We start from the raw sequence: 21,599 nt of genomic DNA on the forward strand, positions 1-21,599 counted from the left end.
CTGCTTCTTGGGTGAAGCCATCAGCCTGAGGCAGGATTTTGGCTTCTGCCTTCTGAGCTCCAAGCCTGGCAGCAGTCTGGGCAAACAGGTGCAAAGCACAGATCATTCCTTTGCTGCTGAGCGTGTGTCACTGATGGGGAGCAGAGGTTGGTCAGCCCTGCCCTCCAGAGAGACATGGGGCATCCACGCTGAATGGAGTGAGAGCTGAGGAGCTATTTGTCCTCAGCAGCATTCATTTACCTTTCCAGCACGGCTCCACCAGATTTAAGTTCATCATAACTTTTTAAAAGCCTTTCCCTTTCTTAGATTCCAGAAACAGCCAGTGACTGTCAGAGGGTTGCACAGCACTTAGGACTCAGCCTGGCAGCACGTGGAGATCTGCCAGGGTTGCTCCTCCTCCTGCATGGAAGACAGAATGGCTGTGCATGGGAACTGTGGCACTGCCTCAAAATTAGTGGGAGGCTGGAAGTGTTGCAGTAATTATTCCCAAGAGTAGTTGTACCAACTTCTGGGCTGCTTTCTGCTGGCACTGCTACACATAAAAAGGTTGTTTATTTTCCTCAGCATATCTGCTGCTGTCATCACATCTTGTGAAGTCAGAATTGCAATGTGTGTCTGCTCATGGTGGACTGTTCATAAAACAGCCCACATCAGGTGTCTCCTGTGAAAACACATTGCAGGACCTCACCACAACCATCTGAGCTTCTGCTTCAGATCATTGCTCAGCTCCTGAGTGTGAGCCCAGCCAAGCAGCATTCCGTGGGGCCACCTTGTTCACCTGTTCATAAAAAGCTGCAACCTTTAGTGCACCAAAGAAGCACCTTCTCTTTGTTTTGAAGAGAGCTGACTGAAAGCTCCAGAAGGAGAAACTGATAAAGTACCATATTTTTAGAAAGACAGAAAAATGCCAGCATGGTTTAAATTTTGTATTTTGGTTGAAATTTTTCATGTTGTATAATGTTTTTAATTTTTCCAAATATTTTTAAAATTCATGTTTAATAAAGAAAACATGTGTGTTCCAGTAACACTAAATAGCCATTAAAATTTTAGTAGCAGTATTGATATGGATGCTATGAAAAAGGCAGCAGAAATAAGAAACTACTTAGCTGAAAGAATGCTACTGTATAGGAAAAGATATTAAATTTTTTTTTTCCTCTTCATTAAACTTCAGGCCATGTTTTAATGAGTAAAGGCAGGGTGTAGCATTTTGCCTGGGAAGTACTTGGGTAACTTTAAATAAAATATATACTAACAAGTTATAAATAGAGTCTTTTTTCCTCTCATTTTACTACTAAAATTTATTCTAAGAGAAGCCTAGCTATTTATTTTGTTATTAATAAATGATTGCCTTACTAAGGCAGATGTTAAAGTCATTGATGGAGAACTAATCATTCATTCTTAATGGAGCTTTTTGTACAGCCATGAAAGTAACTTTATAATATGAAATGATGATGTGATGGGTTAGTATGGTAGATGAATTTGGAAGACACCTCCTGGATTGATGGTTGACATGCCCATTCCTCCCTGTTTGCAGACGTTTTTGCCAAAGTGCATTTTTGTGTGCATCTTTGAAGAATTCTAGAGGGGTTATTTGCAAAATTACAGCTTTTTGGTGGAAGGAGAAAGGAGAGGTTGAATATATTAATCAAAAGGGAAGCAGACCCATCACAGTAGCCTTTTGGGGCTGTTGAGGCTCATTCCCCAAGGAGCCATGGGCTTGCCAGCCTGCAGTGTCCTTGCTTGCCATGGTGCAGCCGTGTGGTGGCTGGGAGCACACACAGGTAACCACGCTGTGAGTGTCTCCCTTATGTGTTCTGGGGACACTTTTGAGCTCAGAGCACTGTGAGAGCCCTGGTAGTGCAATAACATGTGGCTGTTAGCACTGTGAACACCCTACTGCTGCTCACGTGTCATGGATCAGTGTGAAGATGGGTTGACCAGCACTATGTTGACTGAGATTTAACACTGGGCTGCTCCTCAGGCTAGCAATGGTTTTAAATGTAGGATTGCAAGGATGGGCTCTCCTTGCAGCTGGAAGAGATGGAAGATCTGTCATTTTCAGAAAACATCCTTTTGGGGTGCATGCAAACTGTTCCTGGACCAGAACAAGTGACACTGCAAGGTGTATGGCACCACTTCATTACAGAAGCTTAATCTATTTTAATGTGCTTGAACTAGTCTGTTATCCTCACTGTCCAGTGGGGAAGGGCAGGATGGAACTAGAGGATACCTTTGCCAGACTGAAAGCAAGAAGGGAAGCAGTCAGAAGTGCAGCAGTGCTCAGATCTGAACCAGCTTATGAAGATGGCTGCGTGTTGCTGCAGAACTGTGGCACTGCATCTATGGCAACTAAGGAAAGGAGAATGACTAAGATAATGTTTCCCATGATGGGAAGCACAAGGAAAAATATTTGAAAATCCTGCTCTCAAGTGATACAGTTTGGTTTACTTGTGGTGTTCTTCATAGTACATAACCTGGGACTCGATAACAGTGTTGTTTAGGCCATTTGGACTTTTTTGTATGTCCTGGACTCCTGACTTTATTCAAATGTGAGAATTGAATGCTTAAGAGGTAAAGGTGCCTTCAAAAAAAGGAGGACAGTTAACAGGGCGCTTTTCATTATTGACTGTCATTGTGAAGGTGTGTAAATATGGGGAAAACTGTTTTTTTACCATACCAGTGTATCTCTCTCTCTATTGTATTAGTCAATAGGATGCTGCTGCTGGGCTGTTTCATGGTTTGTCATGTAGCTCCCAGAAAGATGGTATAATTTATAGAACTTGTTAAGGCTTGGCAGTTTCACTGGGCTCCAGACTGTAAGGAGTTCACCCTTGGGCTTGTGAGCCAGTGTGGTCTCTCATATGAAACTCCCACATCTGGCTTCCTCCCTTCATGGTGCCTGCACAGGCCTGAGATTCACTTCTGCTTCTCTTTATTCTTCGCTATTCCTGCAATTCCACAGGCTTTTCTTTCAGCCTTAAACTTTCCTGTAGGTACCACTATTCTTAGAGCCTCTATCTTTTTGTCCTTGAATTAGTAGGACTCTCAGTGAGACAAGGACTTTTTTTTTGTAGCTGGGCCATCTCTGTAAGAGTCCCTGAATTGTAATATTTGCTTCTGACAGATGAAAAAAAGTGAGTTGCTTTGAACTCACATGCTTTTATTTGGGCCAAACAAAAGAGCAAACCAAAGAAACAAACAAAAAAGAGGCAAGTGACAAATAAACAGATGAAAATGTCTTAATTTCAAAAGAATATCCATTATTTATTTGCTTTGCCATTGTATTTCATTACTTCTCCATTACTTTTTTTTTTTTTTTTGAAGGAATTGTTTCAGGAGAGGAAATAGAAGTCTCATTTTACCAACCAGTGCCCAGACCATTTTGGGGAAGTGTGATACAAGGAATACTGGCAGATAAAGCCACTATCGTAGTTGTGCTGAACACACCTCACTGAGAGTAGCTGTTGCTTCAGGAACTCGAGGAGAAGCAGGCAAGAAGGAGAGTGTATGTATGCCATGTGCCAGGCACAGATTTCCTTTGCTTTGATTTGACTTTTATACATCTTACTAGAAATGAATGGGTTAGTGACTGGGCAGGGACCGCAGGTGACACACTGGGGCTTGGCATACCTGGGAAAACCTGAGGCCACTTGGACTCCTGTACTGAGTGAAGAAATTCAGCTTTATGGCTCTCCTGGAGTCTGGCTGAAATAAGACTGGTAGTAAACAACTTATGTGCTAATCGCAGGGTGCCTTAGCGTGCAGGTGGTTTGGAACAGAAGTGAGTGCCTTTAGGCATTGTTTTATGGTGTTGTGCGTTTCAGACTGAAAAATGGCCACAAGCTTTATTACTTCAATATTAACACTTTTTCATTACTCTCTCCCTCCCCCCTCCTGCAAACTGCTGCATTCATCCATTATAGTGACTCTTGTTTCCCCTTCACCTGGCGTTTTTCACAGCGTGGGGGACGTGGGTGGCAGGAGGGACAGCTGAGGACACCGTGGACCTCGTCTGTTGCCGAGTGCTGCCAAAGCCCAGGCTGCCGCCAGATAACCTGTTGAGGTACCTTGCAGAGCCTTCAATGATGACAGCATCCCTCCTGCCATTTCTGCTGGTTTCCAGTGACCTGCAAGGGGACTGTACCTCTTAGGAGACCTTTTCCCATTAGGTTTTTCCATCCTCCCTCCTGCTCCTTGATGGCAGGGGCTTCGCAGTGCAGATGTTGTTATCCATCCTTTCCCAACTCTTGCAATCAGCTGTTTTCACTGCGCTTGCCACTGAGGGCTGTGTGCCAGGATGTTTTATAATTGGGAAACAAGCAGCCATGATTCACAGGATTGAATTTGCCCTGTTTTCCTCTGCAATGTGGAGAAATGGTGTTAAAAAGTTTTTTTAAAAATCCTATTCTTACATTCTCTTTCCCATTCCAAGTGTGTCAGGTTAAGTTTATCTCTGTGCCAATGCCAACAGTAACCAGAGTTAAATTAGCCTTCCTGCTTGCTCTGCTTGGGTTTCACTTTTCAACAAGCCTTAGTAAAATAAATTGTGCCCCACATGTCTTTAAATTTCATTATCATGACCTAACTTAATTTGCTATAAATTATTTCTACCTGAGCTTCTTCAGCTGTGAACTTGCAGCCTCAAGTGTCTTGCTTATTGGATCATTGCCCAGCTAATCAAGATTTTTTTTCTTTCCTTCACAACTCCTGCTTTTTGTATCAGCTAGGTCTGCCAAAGTCAACTTGGCTGTATAACCTCAGAGGGGACACATGAAGAGCTGATACACTCTTGTCTTTAAAATAAGGCTTTTATTGAACCAAGTTTCAATCTGTTCCTGTTGTGCTCTAGTGCTGCTGATAAAGACTTCTTTTCCTTTAGTGAAAATGTGACCTCAAGGGTTTGTTCTCTTCTTGGAGGTAGCCATTGCAACACTTCATTTTGGCTTTTCCTTCCTTTTGTTTTCTCCTTGGGAAAAGCGACTGACTGGAAGATTTCTGCACACTCAGTGTCAAGCAGCTGTGCCTTGCTTTTGTTTTTTGCACAGCTAGGTTCCATGTCTAATAAAGCCTGGTGCTTATTTCCACTGAGAAAAGCAGGTTTATTTTTTTTAGAGCTGTTCCTTTCATTTAGCAGTTGGTGATAACTTTTATTTCAATGCTGTCAATGTGGAAGGCTCTCTCGCCCCTTACCAAGCTGATAAGCTGCAAACAGGCTAAAGATTTTTGCTGAGTAAGGGTCAGAGAACCAACCCGTAAAGTATTTCAGCCTGCAACCTCAAGTTGTAATAATGACTTGCTATCATTGTATGTCCTCAGAAGAGAAACTTAATACAGCAAGTTTTATTACGACTTTGGAGAAGTCCTACTACATGGTTTAAAAAAAAATAAAAATTACCTGACTTCCTGGGAAGCCTTGGGGATGCTCCAGGGCACTTATTTCAAAATGAAAACATGCTGATTGTTGGTTAGATGTAACACATGTAATTTGAACCGTTCCTTAATGGCGGCTGAGGGCCTGATGTAACTCACCAACAGATTAAAAAATAGTCAGTTTGTTTAACTTTCATTTGGAGAAAGTGGTAACATGGAGCTCTTGATGATGAACAGTGGAACATTATCTTTCAGTGTATCCTTTCTTTTGAGAACAGACACTTGCTTGGTGTCTGGATCCTGGTGGAGCAGAGATGTCTGCTAGGGCAGTTTAACTCTTATGGTGATTGTTGATACAGGGTGCTGCAAGAACAGTGGGCACAAAAGGTATTGCCCTGGGCACATAGAAGTCTTCTCAGTTCAGACATGCTTCAGTCTGACCTAAATTTTTGGGGTCAATATGAGGCTTACTGGTAAAATGACACGTCATGTGGCAGGCAGGGGGTCAGATTAGATGATCTAATGGCTCCATCTGGCCTTAAATTCTTAATTAGGGAAGTGCTGCCAGCACAAGATGGCATTGAAGCTTTACACTGCTAGATTTTTCTTTCTTGGGAGATCCTCACCTGAAGCAGGGCTGCAGAAGTTGTACTTGGGCTAGTTTTTTCCACAGCTTCTAATGGTAGCAGCAGCCAGCAGAGCTAAAAGTGGGTCCTGATGGGAACTTAGTAGTCTTGCTTTCATGAAAGTACTAAATCCCTGAGTTTGACTATTCCAGATTACCACATGTTGAGCTTTTAGAGCTATAATGATACCTAAATATAGAGGGAAAATCTATTATTAGGACAGAAAAAAAGGGTAAGTTTCCCTGGCAAGCTAATGAAAAAGAAATTACAGTTATTTGAAGCTGTTCATGGATTAAAATATTAGAAGTGGGGATGTGGTTTTGGGTGGATGGTTTGATACAGTAGGTTATGATACTTTGCTTGACACCTTTAGTGCAGAAATGGAATGCTCTTGGCTCTCCAGCTATGCAAATGGCAGTGTGCAGGTGTAATAACCATTGGCACAGCAAAAGCAGCATCACTGATCAGCCAGTTTCTTTGGTGAGGTCAAATGGCTTGCAGCTAACTCAGTGTGTCACTTGATTGTAGGTTACTTGAATGTCTTTTAAAGTTGCTTAATTGCTTATTGATCTCATAATTATTCCATACTTGCTGTCTCTTTTGCTATTTTCTGAATTATATTGTTAAATCACAATTTTAATTTCATTAGGAGAAGCTTGTGGTTTTGAGCATTCACTCTTAGGTTTAGAGCTTTTAATTGGAACTTTCAAACTTGATTGGTTTCTTTTATATGCTGGTACACATTTTGTTTTTCTTGCATTTTTCTAAATGAGTTACTCTACTTCTGCATGCTTCTTTAAGGCACTGTTACTTGTTGCAGACATCCTTTTCATTAAAAATCCTGGATGTTTATAATTAATGGCCAATCAAGGACCGAGCCATTTCGGATAGAGTCCGAGAGAGCTGCTTTTGTTATCATTCTTTTCTTTTCTATTCTTAGCTTAGCTAGCCTTCTGAAGAAACCTTTCCTTCTATTTCTTTTTAGTATAGTTATAATGTAATATATATATATCATAAAATAATAAATCAAGCCTTCTGAAGATGGAGTCAACATTCTCGTCTCTTCCCTCAATCAAGAACCCTTGTGACCACTGTCACAGTTACTATACAGGTGGCATGTTTCAAAGCACAAGGAGCTGAATTAATAACTGCTGAGGTACTAAATTTTAACTGCTGTCCCCTTTTGCTAATTTGTCTTGTGGGTTTTTCCCTCCCCTTTAAGATTTTTTCAGAGTAATTGCTCTGGAAGTGTGTTCTTTTCCTTGCTAGTCTCATCTTGTATATTACTATTATTCAGGTTGCTTCATTTTAGTAATAGCTTCTGCTGACTTCTTTCCTTTCAAATTCTTTGTGCCATGAATTACTGCTCTATGTTTGTGTCACTGGGAAGTTGTGCAGGAAGAGAAGCAGCCTTGGCTTCCTGGGTTTTAACGCAGCAGGGTAATCTAGACCCAGTAAAAGCAAGAGTTTGTGAAAGTGGGTGCTGAACTGTCACTGGGGCACTTCCTCTGCTCACATCTGTATTTCCTGTTGGGCTGTCTAGCCCAATAAATGGTTCCATCTGTGGTGGCCCATTGTAGTTCCTGGGAACCTGCTCTGTGACAGAAGGTCAGCTGGAAAAAGCAGCTTTCAGCCATTCTCTGTTTTGTTCTCCTTCTCCCTGTCCTGCTTTGGAGTCCACAGCGCCTCTCACAGCATTCCATGGTGCCCAGGTGTTTGCTGCCGGCAGCTGTCCTGCTGTCCTGCTGCTGCTTTGGGCACTGATGGCAGCTTTGCAGAGCCACCACCGTGTCCCTCGCTGAACAGTCCCCTAGGTCAGCACGCTCATTTCTGCCTTGCTGACCTTATTATCAGCACAGCCTCCCCAGCCTAATTACAACCTCTGTCTTCTACTAAGTTGCAGGAGCATTTGGGTGAACCTCAAATGAGCCTAAAGATCACAGTACACAAGACCAAATAAACACCTTTAAAAGTAGAAGAAGGATCTCTAGGTGGTCTGAATCTTGCTTATCTTTGCAATAGCCTTAGTTCCTTAAAGGCCTGTCGATTTCTGATAACACAGTTTTGTTAGCAGGGGTTAGATTTGCATTTTGCAAAAATAGAATGAGGTCTTCGACTGGGCAAGGACACCATCTGCAGTCACCAGATGCAGTTATCAAGATTAAATTGCAAGACTTGCCACTGATTATGCTGGTAATCATTGAGGTAATCAGTGTAATTATCTTGAGATCAAGACAAGATTATCTCTGATCTGATAGATTCTGCCTAATTAAGTTGAGGGAGCATCCATCATTAGCTACTGGAAAGAGTATGGCTCCAACTCGGCACTTGTCTGTTTCACTTTGACCATGTTGTTTTATAATATGGGAGAAAAATAAATTGGCAAATATTGTGAAATTGACATCTCATGATGAAAGCATTTTCCATTGGGTTGTATCACATTTCTTGAAAACCTACAGCATTCCTTATACATGAAAGGCTCCTAGGTATTCTCCTCATAACCAGACTTTAGAAAAAGACTTTAGTCTGGATCTCTTTACCCAAGGAAGATGAAGCATTTCCACTTCAGGTTATTTTAAGCTTTCAGAGTATATTTTTTTCCTACTATAGATCATGTGGAGGATTGACTCAGCTGCAACTGGAAAGGATTTTCTTGCCAAATAGAATGGTTGTTGATGTTTTCTCAAAAAATGTGACTGAGACTTGGTAGAATATAATCCCAAACTCTGATGCACACTAATAATCTAGAAAAAAGTGATGAGGCTTTGGAGAGGTCTTGACAAGTAGTCGTTTGTGTGTGTTGGAGCATTTTCCTTTAGCATCTGTAATGTGGTTTTTCATGTTCTTATATAGTGGTATAAAAATCTTTTTGCAGATGTGTTTGCTGAGCAATAACTGGCATATCTTGAGCCTTTATTCATCTCTTCTATAGGTTTTCAAGACAATTACTTCCGAATATAGTGATAAATGATGTTAAAGATTATAATGTATCTTACATCTTGTACCTTTCATTTTTAACTTGCTCTATGTTGCAACTACATGTGCACTGTAAGTGTATGTAACTTTTTTTTTTTTCAAATGGCATAGGTGTGCACACAAAATGCTGTTTATATTTCCCATCAGGATATATTGCTCAGGGAAGGGACAGGAGCCGTCTGTAGTCTGCATCAGATGAAGAGGGTGCAGGAGATAACGAAGAGAAGTAGGCAGCACTGAATACCTTCTAAAAAGCAGGTGATTCAATCTTTGTTAAGGCTCAAAAGAACGAGGTCTAACAGCATCCCCAGCAGTTGTTTCTTTAATTTCCAGCAAGTTACCAAATTTCATTCCAAGAAATGTGTTGCCACGGAAGACTTCCAATAGCAAAGCATCATAGGAGATGATTGGTAATATTTTTTCTGTCATCAATCTGTTATTATATCTGCTAAGTTTCACACAATTATTTATCAGCTGAGAGTTGTGAAATAATTCCTGACTTGATGTGAAAAGGAAAAAAAGTCAAATACATTTTTGAACATGAACCCAACCCATCAGTCTTAAAGTGCTGATTCATTTGCCCACACAGTATAATTAAGATGTTAATCTGTAATAAGGAGTGATACATTCAGTGATCTCACAATCAGAAAGTAATTATAGCTTAAAATGTTCATTTGGCTCTCCTCAACCATTTTATTACTCTGACAGGTAAGGTAGGGCATTCATAGCTCAGGATCTATAAACTTTGCTTCTACAACTGGAAAAGGTTTGCAGTTATATATAGATGCCTATACTGGCTGTTTTTTGGGAACAAAATGTCGACTGGCATTCTGAGTCCTGTCCTAGGGGAGAATATTTCAGTTTGAGTACATTTAGTGTTTCATTAGATAATGAATCCATTATGTAGTTTAAGTTCAGGCTCACACTGATTAATCATGACATTTCAATTATTCATAGAATCAGTGATCTTTTGCACCCCTTTTTTCCCACCTCATTTGCCGTTGGCTTCTATTAATTTCTCTTTTTACTGCTTTAGGATTTTTCATCTTGCCATATTCTGAAATCCTGAAACTCTTCCACTGCTGGAGACTTTCATCTGGGACTTTAAATGACCTTGCAAGCAGGTCATGGCACCTCTCTGGTTTGGTGCTTCATAGCATCTTAGCTGCCTACCTTCAAGGTGGCTGAGCTGTGGAGCAGCCAGGCCTCCAGGTTTGAGGAGTGACAGGGAGAGATGTGTGAAAGGCACAGATTGTCCTGGGAATCCAAACCAGGTTCTTGTTTCATCTGCTGAATGGAATTTCCTCATGTTGTCCTGGAGCCATGGAGAGGGTTGAGTTGCCTGATCGCAGTCCCTCTGTGCAGCTAGTGAGATTGCCCTTGTCCTGGTGTGCTAACAGCACATAGGTGGCATTTTTTTAAAGGATTGTGTTGTTTGTTTAGAGGAATTCAGTTGGTACCCATGCAATTTGATGTTCAATAGTGCACAGACAGCACAGAGGTCGGAAGTGGCTGCTGTGTTCCCCTTTGGGTCCTACTGCTCCGGTCCAGCTCCAGCTCTCAAGTGTGATCACTTTTCAGCTCAGTGCCCACTTGGTCAGTCAGTCACATTGCCATGGTGTAGTTTTATCATATATCTATAGGTGCGTAAAAAAACCCCTCAACTTCTTATTTTTTCATCAGTCTTGTGTTTTCAAAATTTGTGGGCTGATTCAGCCTGCAGATGTTGATGGAGCCAGGCAGGATTTGATGGAGGTTTTCCCCCAATGGGCACAGACTCTGCTGGCCTCCAGAGGCTCAGCTCTCTCAAACCTGGGGCACAGGACAGCCCAGTGTGCAGCTTACTGGGAGGTCTGTATTTACCAGGAGTGTAAGATTCATTAAGGGTAGGAGGTATATAAATAGTTCTTTCTCCATATATCTTCTCTGTTTTAACTCTTCCTAAATGGGCCATTAGCAATTGTTTGGGAGTAGTGGTGGCAAATCTCTTTCTTTGGATTCAGATAAAATTGTCCTGTCCTTAGTCCTCTAGCTAACTGGAGTTTTCAGCTGGAAAATCACCTGTTAATTTTAGCCTATAATCTCCATTTTATGGCTGTTTTGTCAATACTTATTGCAAGGTAATATTTTTAGAGATAAAGTAGTACATGGCTTTTTATGACAGTGGGGAAAAAAAGGGGGGTACAAAGTCATCAACCACAGCTCTATGGATGGGGGATAGCGGGGTGGGGAGTGTGTGTTTTATAAGAAGCAGACTGGCATTACAGGAAGCAGAACTCGTGGGAAACAATGTATTAGAAAGGGGCTTATTTTCTATTTCAATGGTTAATTTGCTAAACCGATGTAACCCAAAAATATTCAATATGGCAAGGTTAAGACCTGTTTTAATAGAAAATAGAAAACTAGATTTATCAATGAGCATCTTTTCTATAAACCAACATAGTCGATGTCTTAAAGGAGGGAAAAAAGTTATTATAATGTCAGGTCTTTCAAAACTATGAAGCATCTCAGTAATTTTCTGGAAGTTAAAATAATGATCTTTTTCAGTGCTCCATTTAATGGATTTTTAGTTATAAAACTTTAATATTTATTCAAAGTGCAAGTTTGCTTTAAAGATGTCTAAAAAAAGAGCCCTGTAGGAGTCTCATTTCCTGGACTTTTCTAATTCCGTATCAAAATTCCGATGCTGGCACGCAAGAAAGTTGTTACTCTGAAGGGTAGGACTTTACTTAGACCAGGCTTGAAAAGTTGAGCTCTTTTTCAGGGATCTCCTGAGGGCTTACTGAGAGTTGAGAGCTTCTTTTGAAGGCAGTGGAGCTGCCCACAGAAACAGGAGCTGTCTCTAGATTCATATGTGAGTTGTATGGGCTGTATGAGAGGAGGATGGGAGGCACCCTGATAGGTGCAGTGCATCTCTCATGTGGGGGGCCTGCAGTTGTTTGTAGGGATACCTTCAGTATTAACTGAGAACACAGTGATGTTTGTTGTGGACTCTGTGATCCCAGGGATTGTGGAGCTCTGCAGTGCCATTTGGGATCCATTTTCAAATGAGGGCTTCTCTGGGTACTGTGCCTAAAGTTAGTAGCAAAGTCACTTAAGCTTTACAGCTGTATATCCTTGGAAGCGTGGTAAGCCTAGGCAGGTGAATTGTGCATCAGTCCCTGTGATCCACATTCATAGGAAGCTGGATTGTACCTAATTTTTTCCAGTTTTTCTGGTGGTTGAAAAGTGACAGACCAGACAGATTGAGTATAGTCATGATGCAGCCAACAGCTCACCCCCTGTGGTTGATCCATTGGCTTCTTCCTTTTCCCTGTTCTGATCCTGCCTGCTCGTTTGAGCACATCAGCTACAGTAAAAAGAAATTCCTTTCTACTCATGGAGCCTTCGGTAAACTTTAGTACAAACTGTGTGTGCAGTTGCTGAGCATTAGTAGTTAGCTGTGACCCCTGTGACATTGCTGGAGTAATAGATGCAATCCTTTTCATCAGTGGGTCCAGCTTTGAAGAGAGAGCAGAGAGCTGTTGCTTATTCTTCCCATGAGTGTTTGGCAAGCAGGCAAAACAAGTGAGGATGCTGTGTGTGAGTCTGGGGGCTCTTGTGATGGCATGTACCTGTGTGATCCTGTTCTACAGACTTAATTTGTGGCCCTCATTCTGTAATTTACAACAGGAATCATCCCATAAAAACATTTATATTAAATACATTAGGTCATGGTTTTGTCTTTATGTGTGAGATCTTGCTTGATGAAGAAGTGTCAGGAGAAGGGTAATGGTCTTGATTTTTCCTCAAAAAAAATGTTTCGGAGTTCACCTGACACTGTCTGAGAATTCAGGTGAAATTCCAAGTGTTGTCCTACTGGAACAACTTGAACAAAGATATTTTACTGTCACAGGTTTTGTAGTGCTAGGAAGTAATTTTTGAAGGACCCTACTAAAATGTAGATTCACAATGCCTGGAGAAGCCATCTGCTGAACAAATAGGTAGTAAATCCCCCTCTTGCATCTGAAAGATACAAATTTTCAGGAAGAGTGTCATCGACAAATGGCGCCAGTGATTTCACCTGAGGGCTTGAGGGTTTGTGTGTGTTCAACGTACTGTAGGCAGAATACCTCTCAAGGTTTGTTGTAGTCTCTGCTTTTGAGTCCTCTGAGACCAGTGGCTGGCTCTCAAGTGCAAGGATTTGGTATCTGTTCCATTCTCTCTTATGGAGGCAGGAACTGTGTGAGTACTTGGGTGATGACCAAAGCTGCCATGTGGACTCTGAAAGTCTCAACACTGCAGTAGAAACCACTTCCCCTAGTCAGACATATTTAACTAAACATGTATGTCTTTTTATGCATCTTTTGTTGTCTTAGTATTGCCCTAAACAACAAAACATCTCAGCCTGTGTCATTTTTTTGGCTGTTCTGTGATGGTTATAGGATTTCCTATCCTCCTCTGTCTTTCTTTGAAGACAAAACAGAATAAATTAGTATTGCAGGCTGTCTTGTCCTGCAGTTTATGTGTCACTTTCTTGAGTCTGTGAAGCCTTTTCCCATGTCAGTAGTTGGAGGCACCAATGCTTCCTCACATCACTGGTTCTTGTGGGGAGAAGTTATCATTCAATTAGATAATTTAGTAGTGTTGCATTCAGGAGCTAAGATACAGTCTCTGCACCTTGTTTGTAGTAAAGACAAACACTTGCAAGTACCTGACACCTGAAGCTCAGTAGAAATCTCACTATGTATTAAAAGCAGTGTGTTTTCCCTGAAGATTTTAGGATTTGTACATTTTCCTACATTGTTGGACGTAGGCACTGAGTGAATGGTCTTGGGGGAACTTGAGAAAGAGGAAGCCTTGGAAACCTGTTTAAATTGCAAGACTCTAAAGAGCTCTTCTGTGCAATCTTTTGTCTGTAGTATTATTCCCCTGCAATATTTGACTTTGTGTTAGGTATTCTATGTTTGTACTTGTATTTTAGAAATGTGCACAAAAAGCTTTTTTATACCATCGTGCTGCAGGTGCTCCTGGTATTGCTGTCATTTCCCTGTGCCTTCGTTCACTTTTTAATTTCTTTTTTTCTTTTTGCTTTATTTGCAGATTTATAATTGATTCACAAATTTATTTTAATTCTGTGTCTTTCATCCCTTTGTCTGTAGTCATTACTGTTTCTTCTGGTATATCTCTATTGTGTTTGTTCCAACTTTGACACCTTCTTTATTTATTGTGTTCCAAGCAAGAGGAAATTAGATACAGCTCAAGAAGCCACAGATCTTCCTACTGGCATTAGAAATATGTGAATCCTAGTTTTCTTTTCTTTTCTTGCAGTCACCAGAAGTAAAGAAAGTTCTTGCTCTAAGTTTATTGTTGAAAACAAACCTCAGATATCCCTTCGATCGCATATTCTGAAGCAAACAAAGCTCTGTTTACCCTGACTGATGCTCAGTCCCATTGTGTTTCTTCTGGTTAATTTACTGGGAATTTGCTGAGCTTTGTTCTTACTCAGACAAGTTTTGTTGAGTGGGTTGTTAATTGCAGGTTTAAACTTGTATTTGCTCTATCTAGCAACTTAAAACATTGTGAGTTCTTTCCTCTCTATATTAATTTACTTAGTTAGGCCTTTAGAAGAGGCACTGCTTCATTAAACACTATCCTGTTTCGTCAGTAATGACTCTACTTCTTTCTCTAAACACATTAATGCATTAAATAGGTTCATTTGTCTTCAGTGGGATCAGGATGTTCTACAAAGGGACTTGGGGCCTCTTTGATACATGCTCTTTGGTGGTGTAACAGTGCTGTGGAGGACTCAGCAGAGTCTATGCTGTATTTGCAGGTTGACTGGGTTTTTTTAGCCTGTAATGAAGCAAATTTGATATTCATTTGTCACACTCTGATGGGAACGGTATCATTTTTGTGCTTCTATCAAATGAAGCTCCCGAGACTACTTCAGGTATTTGCTCTTTCCCCCCCCATCTGTCCTGCAGCAGAGCTCCAGCGCCAGCGGTGGGAAGCCATTGTGTACAAGCAGTAGGTGATGAGATGATGCTCCTTCTGTGGTGATGAGCTGCTGCACCACTCATCTACTCTTCTGGTGCAGCAACACAGTAATGAGACACATGAACATGAAGGGAAAAGAAAATAGGTGGCTGTTTTTCCAGGGGACAGGCTGTCCTGCCACAGCACCCAGGGCTGCTGGAGAAAGCAGCAGATTGCCAGCTCCGAGTGCCAGGGGGAGCAGCTGCCAGCTCCGGCTTGGCCTCCGAATGGGCTGCACATTTTAGCAAGTACTTAGCGCTTTTGGGCAGGCTGGGGAAAAACAACTTCTGTAGCAGATTTCTGTCTGGTCTGAAGAGCAGACACTGCAGTGACCAAAGAGCCAAAGGGAGAAATGGGAAGGATGCACCCACCGCAGCAGGGCTCTTTCATGTAAACCCTGTTTTTTCCACAGAGGTCATGAAAGATTTCATTGACTCGGGAGGTGCTGCCTCACCTCTCTTTCCTCAAAGGAAGCTTTTAATGCTCTGCCTAGTTCCCTTCTAAGGAGTTTCACATTTCCAGGGTTGACTTCACAATTTCTCATTTCAAACAAGTACATTTCTTTTTAATTTTAGAGTAGAAGTTTTATGGAATCCAAGTGTAAGCTTTCTGTTTAGGTTCTTGGGCAATCACTGATTTAAACAATAGGTAAGTTGAAGATTAGCGGTGATACATTAGTCTCCCCAGTAGCTGCAGTGAGAGTATGCTGAACTTGTGCGAGCATTCCCAAGCCATGGAGTAATCACAAGTAATGTACATGCTGTTAAGATTGGTTTGGGTTGTTTTATTTTTCTTTTCCTGTGGGGTTACTGACATACTGAGCCTCAGCAGAAAGGGTTAAATAGAACTTGAGCTATGAGTTTGAAATTATGCTTGACACATCCGATCCATATTACTGCAATGTGTCAGCAACTGCAGTTGGTATGTCAGTTCTGCAAGTAAAAAAGTGATTGCAATGCAATTTCTCCTTTTTCATGTAAAATCACACATATCCTCTGTGCAGGGATTTTCTTGTTCAGTGGGCTACAGTGTGGATTTAGAAAAAAACATAATTCATTTATATGTAAATACATCCCGAAGGCTACACATATCTGAGCTTCTACAAAGACAGAGAGCATGTACATGAAAACAAATGGACCTGTTGTTGTTTTAAATTCATAGTTTACCATAATAGGGGTGGTGGTGGGGAGGAAGGGTTGTCTTTGAAACCATATAGGTCAGCATTTCAGACTTCTGTATTTGTATTCCAATTAAAGGAGAAAATGGAAAAGCTTCTGGATGTTTGCTATTTTAAAAGCAGCTTGAGGGGGGAGAAGCAGAAGCAGTATTTTTCATATGTCCTATTAGCAAATTACATGCCGTGAATACAATTTTTTAATGTTTGGCTCATATATAGGTTTTGTGAGTTTTATTTGTTTTGGAGGGTGGGGTATGTGAGTTCTTGGCAATTGTTCCATTTCTTTTTGTTACATGAAAAGAAAATTTTCAAAAAAACTGAAGGTATAAATTCTGTCTGTGGCTCTCACCAAATGCTGGGAGGTACAAGAAATCCAGCATTCTAAAGCAAAGGAGGAGGGGGAGACAAACAAGGAGATGGCAGGTGATTGTGGTGTCTTGTAGCAGCATTTGCTTTACCTGATTTTTTTTCCTTGATATAGTAAAAATATTTCCTTGCTGAAGTACTTGCGTTTGGACTTAAAATAGCATAAATTATTTGGAGATAAGTTCACATTAACCACCACATATTCCTCACTTAACCTGTCACTGTTGCTGGAGATACAAGTCTTAGCTCCTATCAATGCATCTTCTACTTCAGCAAGGGAAAATGCAATTTAGTTTTATAGCTGTTTTAGAAGAGTCTGTGATAAAAGCAAACCAGTGCCTTCTCTAATAAGTATTAAAGACCAAACCTGTGCAATTTGTAGTAAGTGTACTCTATCCTCTTAAAAATGTCCTGGGGATTTATGCACTAAACCCAGATTAATGCTAATATGAGTTACTTAAGATAATAAATCATTCCTTTGGCGTGGCATTTCCCTTTAACCTCCTTTTATTTCTATTTTTTTTAATGAAAACAAAGTTAGAATTTGAGTTTGTGGTATAAAAAAACCTTTTTTCCTTCTTCTCTGTAGGCATGCTTCTAAGAAGGGTATTGACTGTGAGGAAGCCCATGTGCTAGTAACCAGTGTTTACTAATCCTGGTGAAGAAAATGAAGCCACGTTTCAGCTTTGCCGATCCTTTTCCCACCCTGTCGGCTGAATGAGAAATGGTCGTGTGATTATGCTGACACCCCAGCATGCATTTGGTAGACCTGTGGTTAACTCGTTCCCTCTCCATGTGTCTGCTCTTACAAAGTTTTGTCCTCCTGATACTGTGCTTTCTTTCTGCCAGTATGTGCCCGAAAGGCTGCCTCTGTTCCCACACCGGAGGTCTGAACGTCAGCTGTAGCAATGCAAACCTCACGGAGATACCCAGAGATCTTCCTTCAGAAACAGTCTTACTTTATTTGGACTCTAATCAGATAACATCTATCCCCAACGAAATTTTTAAGGACTTGCACCAACTGAGAGTCCTCAATTTATCAAAAAATGGGATTGAGTTTATCGATGAACATGCCTTTAAAGGGGTGGCAGAAACCTTGCAGACTCTGGATTTGTCTGACAACCGGATTAAAAGTGTGCACAAAAACGCTTTCAACAACCTGAAGGCCAGGGCCAGAATTGCCAACAACCCCTGGCACTGTGACTGCACGCTGCAGCAGGTGCTGTGGAGCATGGCCTCCAACCACGAGACGGCCAACAATGTCATCTGCAAGACCTCTGTGCTGGACGAGCATGCGGGGAGACCCTTCCTCAACGCTGCCAACGACGCCGACCTCTGCGACCTCCCTAAAAAGACTACTGACTATGCCATGCTGGTCACCATGTTTGGCTGGTTCACCATGGTGATCTCCTACGTGGTTTATTACGTCCGACAGAACCAGGAGGATGCACGGAGGCACCTGGAGTACTTGAAATCCCTGCCAAGCAGGCAAAAGAAACCAGATGAAGCCGATGACATTAGCACTGTGGTATAGTATTCTGAATACAATGACTGCCTTTGTGATGGAAACTAGAGTTGGATGACACTAAAACCAGAGGTTTACTTCTAACGTACATTGTAAACATTAAGACTTTTGGGGCTTTTTTTTTTCCTGTTTAACTGAATTATGCCACTGTTGACCTTTCTAACAGAAAGTTTTGTCCGGGTGGTAAACTTCAATTATTCTCTGGTGGTATCCTAAAGCAAGTGAATTAATATGTTAACATTAGTTTAGACCCATTCCACTATTTAATAACGAAATTTATTTTTTTAATTTAAAAACTAAATAAAAGCTTAAATTTGAACCATGTAAAGCAGAGTAATTTGTTGATCAGAAGCATATCCAGTGCCAGCACACTCTTGGCTTGTTCAGTGCCCGTGAGGTAGAAGAGAGGAGCGATGATGAAGTGGGCTGTGAGAGGTACAGGATTGGAGTCCCCAAAGGGCACATCTCACCCATGGGTGCAAGGTGAGCAGCTGGTGAATGGTGGCCCATTCTGTGGGCTGCCTGCCACGGTGGGAAAGGGGCACAGTGTGGGCAGAGCAGAGTGCCTGACTCTTGAGTGTAAGGGACTGATGCTTGCTTAACCTCTCAGAGGGCATTTTGGCAGTGCTGGGGAGAAGGCAACCAGGCACTCAGGGCATCAAATAGAGGTAAGCCAGGGGCATGTGGTGGTTTTCATCTTACACTCACTTACTGCCTTGCATGAGCTTTCTAAGGAGAAGCTCTTGTTGATGACACATCCTCCTTGGTTAGCATTTTATACTTTCCTGTTTCCAAGTTCTATGTGACTGTCTACCCAAGCCCCCCAAACTCTGTGTGACCTCCTGCAGGACCCCAAAGCAGTAGAGTTAAATACACATGTGTGTCTAAAGAGAGCAAATAAAATGGTACACTGTGCTGGCAATATAACAAACTCTACTGAACGGGACATGCAGTGTCTCTGAGTAGGCTGAGCAAAATTACTTCCTGATGTGATTCCCCTAATTTCTCTGAAATTTCCTTCAGAGTAAAATTGGTCTCATTTCTGTCACTGTGTTCCCCAAGCAATATTTAAGATCCCAGCTAATATGCTACTGTGGGAAGAAGCAGGGGGAACTAGCTAAAAGATGACTCTAAGCTGGAGGTACTAACAATCAAGAATTTGGTGTTGTTTATTCACAGCTGAATGCAGGAATTTCTCCACAAAATTTGAACATAATTATTTAACATTTAAGAAATCCTGGTCAGTCTTAAAACACTTTAAAACACTTGGAAGGTTTTAAATATTTAATTTCAAGCAATGTATTCAAAAAGAACCTCTCTTCCCAAAACTGACTAAGAAAAATATTAATAAGTTATCTTTAGGTTTTCTGGTTTTTTCTTTATTACTTGGTCCATGAGATAGGCTCTGGTATAGTTTTACCCCAGCTGAACTTCTGGCTTTCCAGCTTTAAATTCTGACTCAAACAAATGTAAACAAAGTTAGGCATTACTCTGTAGAAATGATGGTTCCAAGAAGATAAGAAGATGTTTCTTTTTACTGTGTTTACTTCACACCTTTCTTTCCAAAACTACTTTCTCTAGAAAAGCCTAGGTGCTGCCTTTTGAAGTCAATGGTACAAACTTTTACACTTTTATCAAAGTTAAGCCCTTCAAGGAGTTACTTCATTTACAAAACAAATTTTGCTGAGAAATGAGTAATTTGGTATATTTTTATCTATAATACCTTAGCATGTAAATACAGATGAGAGGAAATGGATGTTTCCTTACTTGCAGGAGATAGCATAGGATAGAAAATAAGAAGGGATATACATAATACAGTGATTTTTTTTTTCTATTAAGATGTTTCAGGAAAAGTAGAGCTGGGACTTAATAGCTTAAATGTGATTAATTTCTCTACCCTGATTTTCTTACTGAAAACATCCATATTTTTCTTTCTAAATGGTAAAAGATAACTGTCAACATTATTTTTTTCTTAAAACTAACAGTGATTTTTCTCTGCTAGTTTTCTAGTGTTATGCTCTATGGGTAAGATCTGTGGTAGTGTATTTGGTCTGTGTGTATTAAGGCTCAGGCTTTATGTGTTTATTTTATTCCCAATTTGGTACACTATTAGATACAGATCTCTTCACTGTTAATGTACATCATATTCTTAAGTCTTTGGTAGCAAGATTTTGCACTGCAATTGCCACGAAGTTCAGGGGTTGAGTATGAACAGAAAATGTGGTGATCCACATTCTGGTCTTCCCAGGAAAAAAAGAAGATAATAGAATTTTTATTTACCAAATAGATGCCATGCAGAAAATCTACTACATTTGTTTCTAAGCTTGAAAGGGGAAAATCAGAAGCATTAGAAAGCAAAAAAAGGGAAGTAAAAGGAGCAGCTGTAGGCTTAAACACTTGAAGGTGTCATGGAGTCTTGCAACGTGTTTAAATGTGCAGTGAGGTCTAGGAGTGAATCTAAATCAATTTCGAAAAGGATATCACTCTACTTCCACACCTAGAAAAAGAGCTAAACAAGCTAAACTAGAGTAAATGAGATCTCTTTTAAAAACAATCTTTAAACTCTAGGAGGGAAATCTAAAGAAGGAAAATATAGGAGAATATAAATTCTGAGGTTACATGTAAAGCCATAGTATGGGCAAAACTAATGGGAACATTTTTTCCTAAGTGGGAAACAAGAGTCCAACTAAAGCAAGAGCCAAGAGTTCATCAGGTATTAAGGGACCACTGTGAATAAGTAGAGCGAATGTTTTGAAAGAAACTAGGCTAGCAGTTGAGAAGGGGAAAAAGTCACCTATCAATAAGTTACTGGTTAAAAGATAAGAAACAAAAGTAAGAAGAAATCATCTGTTGACTTGAAGGAGAATGGTTACTGAAATTTCTGAGGTGTCCCATGGAAATCAGAATGGGAGCAATGCTGTGTAGTGTATTCCTGGAGAAGGGAATTGATAATGAGCTGATAACATTTGTGGGTTATAAACAGTTATGGAGGGCAGTCCAGCCTACAGCTAACTGTGAAAAAATACAGAAGGTTCTCACATTTCTAAGTTGGCAGATGATGATATAAAGAAGATTGGATTTTGTGTGAATAATTACAAAGTACTGCAGATGGCACATCTGAACATGAGGTTATTCTCTAAAATGGCTGTAATCAAATGGAAAAAACATCTTGGAGGCACAGTGGGAAGCTCTTCAATTACAAACACCAGAAATTATTAGGAGGGAAATAATCAAACAGCGTGGTGGAATGGCATGATAAACCACTGAATAAAATCTGTGATGAGCACACATCTGGAGCATTGCATTTCAGTTTTCCTTGTCTTCAAGGAAAATGAACTTACTTCTGAAGTACTGAATATGTAGAGAAAGATAATGAGATAACCAAGGATATGAAGTTGTTTCCATAGGAGAAGACATCTAACATCCCCAGTCATGGAGGTGAGATGACATTAGAACTCACTGTAATAATTGGAGTAGTAAACAAAAGGGAAATTCAGAAGCTCTGATCTCTGTTTCTTGCAACAGAAAACAGCAATTTGGT

At 40.7% G+C, this 21,599-nt stretch overlaps 1 protein-coding gene across 4 annotated transcripts in view; it reads left to right on the forward strand.

Moving 5' to 3' along the window:
* The window catches only part of LRRC3B (leucine rich repeat containing 3B), a 35,514-nt gene extending 17,128 nt beyond the window's left edge, over positions 1-18,386 (forward strand). Inside the window, exons 2-3 of one of the 4 annotated variants that reach the window (XM_031058915.1) lie at positions 17,123-17,296; positions 17,383-18,386. In XM_031058915.1, the coding sequence (XP_030914775.1) occupies positions 17,384-18,067 (684 nt within the window). In that variant the 5' untranslated portion in view covers positions 17,123-17,296; position 17,383 and the 3' untranslated portion in view covers positions 18,068-18,386. Of the gene's footprint in view, positions 1-3,486; positions 3,506-17,122 lie in introns of those variants that run through there. The other 3 variants (XM_031058916.1, XM_031058914.1, XM_031058913.1) reach the window with 3 other exon arrangements.
* Positions 18,387-21,599: the final 3,213 nt, after the last annotated feature.

Source organism: Geospiza fortis, unplaced genomic scaffold (assembly GCF_000277835.1).
Source record: "Geospiza fortis unplaced genomic scaffold, GeoFor_1.0 scaffold231, whole genome shotgun sequence".
In the NCBI taxonomy this organism is placed as follows: Eukaryota; Metazoa; Chordata; class Aves; order Passeriformes; family Thraupidae; genus Geospiza; species Geospiza fortis.